Raw genomic sequence first — 12049 nt, 5'->3', positions numbered from 1 at the left:
TACATTTATAATAATGCCCTAACCTCTAATTAGAAATGATATTGTCTTAACTCAAGGGTGTACACCTAAGCGGGACTAACTAAAGTATTTTAGAACGAGCGCGCTGGTATCGGCCATCTAAAGTTTTAGTCAATTACCTCTGTTTAATATTCAAGACTGACCAGAGTGTGACTGTGAGGGACGCCTTCGACCGAGGCGATTTCTCTGAGCGACATGAGCACCCGAATGAACGGATGTGATAGTTACTAGTGAAGACAAAAGGTTCAAACATTTATCTAAATTACATATTGATATAATCTTCTTAATGTTTTATAACTGGAGTCAGATAAAACGAGGATAAATATATTAATATTCTAAACCACCTCATACTAAAATTGGAGTCAGATATGAGTTAAGTTTAATATAAATCAACATTGTGCACCGGAAAGACCGAACATGCAGTGAACCTTCATCCACCATTGGATACCGTCATTGGACCAACTGGATGGACCTTACAACTGTAAGGTGGATATGAGGGATATTTTAGTGGTCCTTTGCCATAATGACAAATCATCTAAACATTTTTGACTTGCAGTGCTTACACAATGCTAAAGGGACAAAGCATTTTGGGGGCACTGACTGTTTAAATGAGAAGGAAATTTAGTTTTGACACATGAGTGAACTATTTTGGGAAAGGTATGAGCTTTTCCAAGTGAGCTATAGTGTTGTGCTAAACTGTAACACTGTAACTGTAACACAACTGCATGTTATCGCACGACAGAGCCACAGAGAACGCCCTCCGACAAATCATGCAGTTGGCTTGATAACCATTTCTAACACTCTGCAGCCAGGTATCTGTTTCCTCCAACTCTTTGCAGTACTTTTGCAGTCGCTACAAAATGGGACGCGCAATTTCATTCTCAAATACAGGACGATTCCATATTTTGAGGGACTGGTGGCAACCCTAAATGTATTTGCAGTTCATAACAGCACCAAATTCCTGGAGAATGAGTTAGTTAGCTAAATAGATTAAACATGAACGATTTTACATGTTAATCTTACTGCTTGATGAAATATTGATCAAAAATTCTGTATAGAATTTTAAACTATTTACAGGCCTGTTTTTTCTGTTTCAAGAAGAGTCAAACCAATGGAGAAAAACTGTAATCTGCATTTATTTAAAGGTTACAGAGGAAAATCTGTATTGGAATTCTGACTAGTGTCACTCTGCAGCTGTTGTGAGGTTTTCTCCTAGGTTTTACCAACCTAAATTGAAAAGCCTCCCATACTCACACACAGACAGAGGTGTACCTGTTCAATTTTGGTATAATTTTAAAGTGAATCTTGTAACCTAACATCTCCTTTACTATTCTATTTTACTCTAACTACACCTGAGAGAACTGTAATCAGTAATTTAAGGCATGTAAGCGACGATGTTCCCAAAATGCATCATACCTCTCAGGGTGCAGTTGTGACGTCGGGCGTCCCCCGTGTATCCACGAGCACAGATCTCACAGTGAGCTCCCGTTGTGTGGTTGACGCAGCGGTGGCAGTGGCCCGTCTCAGGGTGGCATATTTGTGGCACGGAGCGAGGGTCCGCGTTCCCATTACAGTCACAGGGGATGCACGTCCCTGCCGATTTAAACAAACCATCCGTGCAGGAGTCACATGTCGGGCCAGTGAATCCAGGCTTACATTCAGCACATACAGGGCGTCCACTGGAATCTGTAAATGAACAAAGACAGAAAGTAAAGGATTTGCAAGCTTTTGATGAGCATACCATCATGATCTACATGTAAGCTACAAGTCAATGTGCTTCTGTGTTTGTGTGTTGGTGGTTTTGTACACTTTGTTTAAAATCAGCAAATATATAAATGAGATTTGTGATACAATTAAAGTGAAGCATTCATTTAATCCTTATTTTCCTCAGAGTAAAATAAATCATCCACCCATACAGTTAGTTGAGGGGCACAAACAAAAAAATAATTTGTATATTTTCTTAAAAAAATATATCTTTTTGAATTTTTTACTTAATTTTTATGTATCTTTTGTTGATCAGTTATCAACAAACACGAATAACATTTGAGGTGATGAGCTTCAAAACAAGTGCAATATAACACTTTCCGCTAAACACCTTAATATTTTAGAAAACGTAGTTAAAGTTTGTAGAACCAATGATTGATCTTATCCACTCATGACCCACCCATAAGTAAGCTATAATTATGCATGCAGCCTATTTTTTGATTACCCGACAAGTGCATTAACAGCAGCACTCACTGTAATAAGCGAGAAATGATGAGCACAGTGTCATCCACGTGACGGAACTCATCGTGAAGATGGGGGAAAAATTAAACATGCTAGACTTTCTGCAATGGTGTCGTGAGGTGTCACAGACATGGTATGATATCGGCACACTATACTAGAAGAAACGATTGAATCTTGTGTCACAATGCCCATTTGTCATTTACGAATCTCTGCAACACCCCACGTCAAGGAAATTGTGTGATTTTTAGTGTTAATACATGATTTGAAAAAAATCTTGGTATTTGTTAAAAATGTCCTTAAGAAAGTTCATTTCATAAAAAAATAAAATAAAAAAATAAAATAAAAACATTCTGGAAGCATTAAAAGCAGGACAGTTCAGTAAAATGTGTTCAACAGTAGAGGGAGTTGTGTTTTTATTGGTCATATTCTCTCATTATTACATTTCATTTCACTCTGTTTGAAATGTGGCTTGTTGAAACTAAAATCTTAGCAACTTCAATGTCAGCCTGTATCAGGTCACATGTTTGTATTTGTTATACATTTATACAGAAACAAATGAAGGTTAAAGGGTTATAACAGAGCTATGAACAACCACATAATGCATTTTTTTGGATCTTATTAAAGGATCTTATTTTTAATACTGTTTTCCAGCATTAGGAAGGCTGGTTCTTTGGACTGTTTTAGAAAGCTAATTAAAACTCATCTTTTAGGACTGTTTTAAATTTGTGATATTTTTTTATTCTCACTGTGTCTTTATTGTTTTATTGTGCTTTGTTGTTTTTAACTGTTTTGTAAGTGCTTTGGGTCTGAGATAAGTGCATTATAAATAAAACATATTATAATAATCATAATAATTATTAATATTATTATTATCTTGTCTTAATTTAATTGAAATGAATTTTTTTATTTGATAGATTTTAGACAAGCTGTACAAGTATCCCATACATTTTGAAATAAAAACTGCTGAGGATAAAAACACAATTAAGCCCTGGGCATGTTTCCATTGCAGTGCTCGCTGTTAAATAAAACAAACTATGGCTTCAAAATACAGATGATGCATAAAACAAACAATACCTCCACATTTTAAAACAGGAATAAAATAATTCACAAACGCATTCCTTCATTCATTCATTCATTCATTTTCTTTTCATCTTATTCCCTCTATTAATTAGAGGTTGCCACAGTAGAATGAACTTTCAACTTATCCAGCATATGTTTTACACAGCGGATGGCCTTATTGCTGCAACCCTATTCACAATCAAGTAACATATAAAATAAAACATCCTCGTCCACCATGCAATCTAATTATCCTCATCAAACAACCATCTTTTGATAGCTTTTTTGAACCTCCTTAAGTCTTTTATTTTCTTGATCGATTTTGGTAATATGTTCCACATGATTGCACTTGTATATAAGAACATATTTTCCCCACTAGACTTCAAAATTTAAATAAACAAATATTAAAATCACTACCTCTAGTACTGTATGAATGCTGTTGCCTTACCATTTGAAAACAGTTCATCAAATAACTAGGAACCACATTATTAAACATTTTACGTACCATTCCCAGTTAAAAAAAACATACTCTATTACTAACAGTTAAAATGCCTAATTATTTAAAAAACTCTTTGTGCAAATGTGCTCTAGGATGATTTTTTTACATTATTTGTACTAGTTTATTTTGTGCCTTTTGCAATTTTTTCTTTATATTCTTGGAGCAGCTACTACCAAAAAGAGGTAGCATAATCAAAATGGGGTTGAATCAAAACCATTCATTCATTTTTGTTCCGTTAGTCTCTTCTTTAACAGGGATCGCCACAGTGGAATGAACCACCAACTATTCCAGCACATGTTTTACACTGCAGATGCCCTTCTAGCCACAACACAGTATTGGAAAACACCCATACACACTCTTTCACACATGCACTCATACATTTCAGCTAATTTAGATTTATTCACCTATTCACAATTGACCTATAGTGTATGTCTTTGTACTGTGAGAGAACCAGCGATCTTCTTGCTATGAGGTGAAAGTGCTACCTATGAGCCACCATGCCGCTGTCTTCATTATTGCTGACTTAAAAATTAAAATCAATCAAATCTGCTTTCCAGTAATAATCATAATTTTTTGAAAATTGAAAAAAACTTGTGGTCTTATGACAAAAACATAATAGTAAAAGTATTATAATTATATTTATTATTAATATTAGTAGTAGTAGTAGTAGTAGTAGTAGTAGTAGTAGTAGTAATAGTAGTAGTAGTAATGTATTGATTTATACATCGTTACTAACTAAAATATTGCAAACAATTACAGGTGAAGAGGCTTTTAAAAAAAGCTTTAAATTCACAATTGCATTCAGTGCAATTCATCTGTTACTATCCAGCACAATAGTTTCTGGATTTTGTTATGTCAGGATTTACAAGGATAAATGTAACCATGTTGAATACTGTTTTCCAAGTTTAACCACAAGGTGGCATCACAGGACCACATTTACAACACAAAACCCAGTCAACAGAAGTGCAGAATAACAAAATTGAATCTATAATTAGGAACAATATAATTTTATTTGCTATTCAATTTCAAACAATTGTGTGTGTGTGTGTGTGTGTGTGTGTGTGTGTGTGTGTGTGTGTGTGTGTGTGTGTGTGTGTGTGTGTGTGTGTGTGTGTGTGTGTATATACATATACAGTTGAAGTTATTTTTTCCCCCAAATTTTGATTAGTGGAGAGGAAATTTTTTAACACATTTCTAAACATAATAGTTTTAATAACTTATTTCTAAAAAACTGATTTATTTTATCTATGCCATGATGACAGTAAATAATATTTGACTAGATATTTTTCAAGACACTTCTATACAGCTTAAAGTGGCATTTAAAGGCTTAACTAGGTTAATTAGGTTCAATAGGCCGGTTAGGGTAATTAGGCAAGTTATTCTATAACGGTGGTTTGTTCTCAAGACATTCGGAGAAAAATTAGATTAAAGGGGCTAATAATTTTGTCCCTAAAATTATTATTTTTTTTTTATTAAAACTTATTTTATTCTAGCCAAAATAAATTATCAGATTATTATATATTATACAATTATCAGACATACTGTGAAAATTTCCTTGCTATGTTAAACATAATTTAGTAAATAATTCTAAATTAAAAACAAAAATTCAAAGGGGGGTTAATAATTCTGACCTCAGCTGTGTATATACTGTATATATATATATATATATATATATATATATATATATATATATATATATATATATATATATATATATATATATATCAGAGGTCACCACAGCGGAATTAACAGCCAACTTTTCCAGCATATGTTTTACACAGCAGATGCCCTTCCAGCCCCAACCCATTATTGGGAAACACCATAAACACTCATTCACACAAACGCACACACACAACAGCCAATTTAGCTTATTCAATTCACCTATAGTGTGTCTTTGGACTTAGCTTATTCAACTCACCTATAGTGTGACTTTGGACTGTGTGGAAAACCGGAACACACAGAGGAAACCCACGCGAATACGGGGAGAACATGCAAACTCCACACAGAAATGCCAATTGACACAGCCGGGACTCAAAACAGTGACCTTCTTGCTGCGAGGCGACAGTGCTAACCACTGAGCCACCGTAATGGCCCATTTCTAGTAACTGATTTATTTGATTCATTATTTATTGTGAACTTAAAAAAAAATAAAAACAAATACAATAATAGTAGTACCATGATACAACGATAGCATCAGATTGTAACACTCTGGTACTTTTTTTTCTATTGTTTACTATGCCACTGTTTTATTTTTTAGATTTAAATGGTACTTCAAATACCATAGTATTACCATACTAACATATACAAAACAATCCTTTGTAATGTTTAAGTAGAAAATATAGGAGCCGGTATTAAAAGCGTTTATCTCTAACATACACAACTGAATCATTCATGATAGGAACACACACACGCACACACACACAGACTTAGCAGGATGTGTGAACGACTGCCCTGGATTAACATCCTGACCTGCCTGACTAATGCAGCAATCACTGTCTGACCTCCAACCTTCTGCTATCATACTTCATATCTGTAAAATCAATGATGTTCACACACACACTATCTCTCTCACACACACACACACACACACACACACACACACACACACACACACAGCTGCACAAGCTCCTCTCTAGTTTGAGTAGTCATCATGAGACTGCTGATCTGTAATTCTGAATGGCTGCTGTTGCCAAGGCAGATTCAGATCTCTCATCACACTGGCCGTCCTGCCACACACTGCGACACACAGATCTGTGAGAGGGCAATCAGAGAGATGGACACACGCTGACCGCCAGTGACAGAAGGGAGAGGCCAGAAGGCGGAGGAATTCGGCTCTTCTCCCATTCCTCTGATCAAGTCTCCAGCCGGGCCTGTGCCAACTTCATGCATGGGCTACAGAGAGAGAGAGAGAGAGAGAGAGAGAGAGAGAGCGATGCCAGCTGATGAGGCTTTACCACTATGTCAAAGCCATATCAAGGCAAGCAGAGCTGAGCCTGGTCAGTACCTGCATGGAAGACCACATGGGGAAAACTAGGTTGCTGTTGGATGTGGTGTTAGTGGGGCCAGCAGGGGGCAATCAACCTGCGGTCTGTGTGAGTCCTAATGCCCCAGTAACGATAAGGTGACACTATAGTGTCAGTAAGCACTGTCTTTCAGATGAGATGTTAAACCAAGTTCCTGACTGTGGTCATTTAAAATCCCATGGCACTTCTTGTAAAGAGCAGAGGTGTATCCCTGGTGTCCTGGCCAAATTCCCTCCATCGCCGCTTACCCATCATGGCCTCCCAATCATCCCCATTCAACGAATTGGCTCTATCACTGTCTCTCCACTCCCCCTATAGCTGGTGTGTGGTGAGTGCACTGGTGCCGTTGTCCTGTGGATACCATCACATCATCCAAGTGGAGAGACCCCCCCCCCCCTCATGATTGTGAAGAGCTGTGGGTGTATGGCAATACACATTACTTGCTGACTTACTATCTATCTTTATTCATAGTGCATATCTATCCTTCATTCTGGTACTTGAATCTGATTGGCTGAGAAGTTTTTCTAGCCATGATATTTATTCTTCAGGGCTGCATTAAAGCTTGGTAATCAACCACTTATTATGCTGCGGTCACACTAGTGTTTGAGCTTGAGCGTAATTCTGTAGTACGGCACTGCGAAAAAAGGCGGGATTAAACAAGATGATTAGACATTAAAAAAGTGAGCGATTGCACCATATTTTACATTTTTTAGAGAGGTCATGTTTTGATCATCGGTTGGTCTTAGCAAGTCAGAGTTCACCAAGTTTTAACTTTCTAACGACGCAATTTGCAAAACTTGCCGCACAAGCTTGCGCTTCCAGTCTCACGAATTTGTGTGCGTATGAATGGAAATCTATGGGGAGAAAAGTCCAGTGTGACCGCAGCTTCAATCTCTCAATTTAGCTTATTTCCTAATCATTATGAAAAAAAAAAAACAATTCTAGAAACGTGTGACCACAGTGAGCTTTCAAAAAGATAAAAATGGTAAGAAATACGGTTTTTAGTATATATTTTTCATTTATATAAAAAAAACTGAGAACAAATTAATTTAAAAAGTACATTTATGCAAATATTTGTGTGTTTAAATAAGAATTTGGTCATTAATAGTTCCTTTTTTATTTTCAAAATAATTTGAAACATTTAAGAACACATTTTCTTAATTATTTTCTAAAAAACACCTTCACCTGTATCATTAAAAGAATATGAAGAGTTCAGATCCAAAAGCCTTAAAGTTTCAACTAAAATGTTTTTCTAAAATGAACATTCTTATCAAACTCATGTGTGTATAGGTTCAGTAATTTCACTTTTATGCCAAGGAAAATGTTATTTTCATTGCCTTTAACGTGAAAACTGAACAATAACATAAGAGGCTGAGAAAATGCTAATTTAAGAGTGTTTTAGATCAGGTGTTCTCAAAGTTTTCAGCCAGCGACCCCCAAAATAAAAATGTCAGTGACTAGCAACCCCGATTTTTCTCGAAGGTGGTTAATAATATAAAAACATTGCACACACAACTATAGGCCTATATAAACATGAGCATATTGATAAAATTCAACAGTCTTATAACCATATAACAATTATAGTTATTTATTAATGTAATTTCCTATTAACCTCAATTATATTATTGTTAATGTATTAGAGTGCCATAAAGTTTGTCAGAATGTTTAACGTAAAATCAATCTGCTGCAGCTGATACTATTGCTGTGTGGTTAATCTAAACCCCAGGAGTCGCAACCCTATGGAAAAAAAAAAATTTAAAGGTGGATGGATTTTTATTTGTATGTATGTTGTTGTTGTTTCTTTACTGTAACTATTAACTATCTTCAGTGGGTTATGAATAAAATATGGTAATTCTAATAGTTAAATAAAATTTATCTGAGTTTTGGAAATCATCAAGTGACCCTAGTCATTGTGTAGAACGGCCATAAATGAAGTTTGTGTCATGATCCTTTTAAGTGCACATGCGCATGAGCTTGGCCAACCTGAAAATATGCAGATTTTGTTTGATTCAGATGTTCAGAAATGAAACTTATGAGACAGATGTTGTTTCATTTTATTTCTATAAGTCCTGGACTTTCTTACTCAAAACAACCTCATGGACAACAAGCAATCTGGCTTTGAGAAAAGACACTCAACTGAGACAACCCTACTCTCGGTCATGGAGGATCTCAGACTGGCTAAAGCAGACTCTAAATCATCAGTCCTCATCTTGCTGGAGTTTGTCAGCTGCTTTTGACACTGTAAACCAACAGATCCTGATATCTATGCTTGAGTCACTGGGCTTTGCAGGCACTGTTATTCAGTGGTTTAGATCTTACCTCTCTGACAGGTCATTCAGGGTGTCTTGGAGGGGAGAGGTGTCCAACCTACAGCATCTAAACACTGGGGTACCACAGGGCTCTGTTCTTGGGCCACTTCTCTTCTCCATTTACACGACATCTTTAGGATCAGTCATCCAGAAACATGGATTTTTCTACCATTGCTATGCTGGTGATACCCAGCTATACCTCTCTTTTCACCCTGATGATCCCTCTGTTCCAGCTCGCATCTCAGCCTGCCTGTCAGAAATTTCACACTGGATAAAAGATCATCATCTTCAGCTTAACCTCACGAAAATGGAAATGCTTGAAGTTTCTGCCAACCCGACTCTACATCATAAGTTTTCAATCCAGATGGATGGGGCAACCGTTGCTGCATTCAAAACGGTGAAAAGCCTTAGAGTAACGATTTATGACCCACTAAAACTCTGACCACATTTCTAGAACTGCTCGATCTTGCAGATTCGCACTCTATAACATCAGAAAGGTCCGACCCTTCTTATCTGAACATGCAGTTTAACTCCTTGTTCAAGCTTTTGTTCTCTCCAGACTGGACTATTGCAACTCTACTAGCCGGGCTTTAAGCTAACTCTATCAAACCTCTTTAGCTGCTCCAGAGCACAGCAGCACGAGTGGTCTTTAATGAACATAAAAGAGTTTGTGTCACTCCGCTGCTCATCCTTTTGCACTGGCTGCCAGTTGCCGCTTTGTAAGAGCCGTTTCACTGTAGTTTCTGGCAACATACGGCGACAGGTGCTACAGTTGCTATAGTTACGTAAACAGATCGTAACGAACCACGAACGCTTGCCTTACAACAGCTCTGCAGTAATGTTACACATCATCTGTGTCGTTTTCTTTACGTTAAGCGAGTCGATGTTTGGAGGACCTATAAAACTGGGCTGGGATCATGTAGAGAATGTTGAAGCTGCGCTGCAACTGTGATTTCATATGGATGCACTCCTGCGCAGACGTGCTAACTTATTAAAAATAGTTATAAAGAATAGTTTCCCAAGTCGTTTAAGAATCATTGCAAGTCCATAATGTGTTTCTGTTAGTTGTAATACTACATCTCCCTAAAATGTTTAGAATAAAAACTAAAAATCTAATTTGCCTGGTGTTTTTTATTCATAACTGTGGAAGAATACCTTCTGTGCATATTTAGATCTGATAGTTGATATAAATAATAAGCTTTGCTGAAATTGATGTTAATAGTAGCCTGCTTTGGTAAATTTACATCAAAGCATACTAACTCAGGGGTCACTAATCTCGGTCCTGGAGGCCCGGTGTCCCTACAGGGTTTAGCTTCAACTTGCTTCAACACACCTGCCTGGATGTTTTAAGTATGCATAGTAAGACCTTGATTAGCTGTTCAGGTGTGTTTGATTAGGGTTGGAGCTAAGATCTGCAGGACACCGGCCATCTAGGAACAACTTTGATGACCCCTGTACTAACTGCTTTTTAGGGGATGGGTGACTCTGTCAAGGTGTACAACTTGTACTTAGAAATATTTGACAACGTCGTCACTGTCAACGCAAACAAACTGGAAAATTGCTTTTGGTTTATTTGTGTTGATTTCAAGTGACGTAACAGGTGCAGGTGTCGATTGTAAATGACATCACTTGCATAGGAAACGTGGGTGCCTGAGCGTGCAAGCCCGAGAGTGCAAGCCTTAAAGGGCCATGAAACCCCCTCTTTTCAGCAAGGTGTTTTCACACCTCTACTTTGGAAAAAGTCAGAAAAGTGGGCTTGTCCAGCTCTGTTTAGGGGGGAGTGTCGGAGGAACTAAATTGGGATGGTGTGGGAGTGTCTATTTGGGCATGCACGAGTTTCAGAGTCAAAATACACACACACACACACACACACACACACACACACACACACACACACACACACACACACACACACACACACAGAGGAGAAAGTGATGGTGTTTAGCCTTCATGGACATCTGTAGTCGAATTATTTGCCAAATTCTTAAATGGTGGACTTTAACTACAGTTTGGCTCTTTCATTCAGGGAATTCATTCATGCCCCTCGCGAAAAACGAGATATTTGATTTGAGGAACTGCTCTAAGCGTGTATTTTTCATGCAATGTTTGATACCGCATGGCGAATGAGAGAAAAAAAGCCCTCAGCATTTCCCGGAAACTTAGATGCACTCGGCAGGTATTGTCAGAAAGCCGCGTGTGTTATTCCGGTCACTAAATGCGGTGAAAACCCTACACGAGGTTAAAGTTTGGTTGTGGTGCTAACATGTTTACACGGTGCAATAGTTAACTTAGTTCGATACGAACAAACTGAATAAACAAAGAGCACTGGTCGCTCACTTACCAAATCTGTAGAGACAGAACAATCACCAGCAACTAGAGCCGCGTCTTTATTAAGAGGAGACTACAAGCGAATCCAGATCTCAGCGTTTGCAGATGAGAACAGCTCTCAGGTAAACAATGTTCCTCCTTAGACACGTAAGTTATTGTTGTCGAGCGTCGCGTACACTGTTAATCCACACATGACTCCAGCTGAGCTCTCACAGAGAGAAAAGGAAAACGAAACTTAACTGCAGCAAACTATAAAAGCAACACTTCACGCTTGTTTTGCCAATACAACGTGGTGTGTCTGTCATCTAAACACTGTGACAGTAATGAATATTAATGAAGTTGCACAATAGAGCGCGCTAATTGGTTTGAACCAAGCCTTACTCATGCATTAATGCATCACACTGTAGGACGTAATAAGACACACTCTGGCACAGACGTCCAGTCTGCACGCTGGAATACAGGCTATTATGTCATGGCCGTGACGCAGCTTCAAAAATTAGTTTCAAACCGGAAGTACGAATTTGCTTGAAATAACGCAAAAACAACCAATTTACACTTTTTAGTGAAATATAGGTGTCCTAATAGTGTTT

At 37.5% G+C, this 12049-nt stretch overlaps 1 protein-coding gene and 1 long non-coding RNA gene across 2 annotated transcripts in view; both read right to left on the bottom strand.

The window, feature by feature from the left end:
* The window catches only part of LOC137496380 (uncharacterized), a 124955-nt gene that overhangs the window by 49663 nt on the left and 63243 nt on the right, over window positions 1–12049 (bottom strand). The window lies entirely within an intron of this gene.
* The window catches only part of si:ch211-158d24.2, an 81669-nt gene that overhangs the window by 10997 nt on the left and 58623 nt on the right, over window positions 1–12049 (bottom strand). Inside the window, exon 5 of the mRNA XM_087265256.1 lies at window positions 1435–1704. Within this exon, the coding sequence (XP_087121382.1) occupies window positions 1435–1704 (270 nt within the window). The remainder of the gene's footprint in view (window positions 1–1434; window positions 1705–12049) is intronic.

This window comes from Danio rerio, chromosome 8, assembly GCF_052040795.2.
Source record: "Danio rerio strain M-AB ecotype USA chromosome 8, GRCz13ab, whole genome shotgun sequence".
Taxonomy (NCBI): domain Eukaryota; kingdom Metazoa; phylum Chordata; class Actinopteri; order Cypriniformes; family Danionidae; genus Danio; species Danio rerio.
Note: the sequence above shows the minus strand (reverse complement) of the source record. Positions and strands in the feature narration are given on the sequence as shown.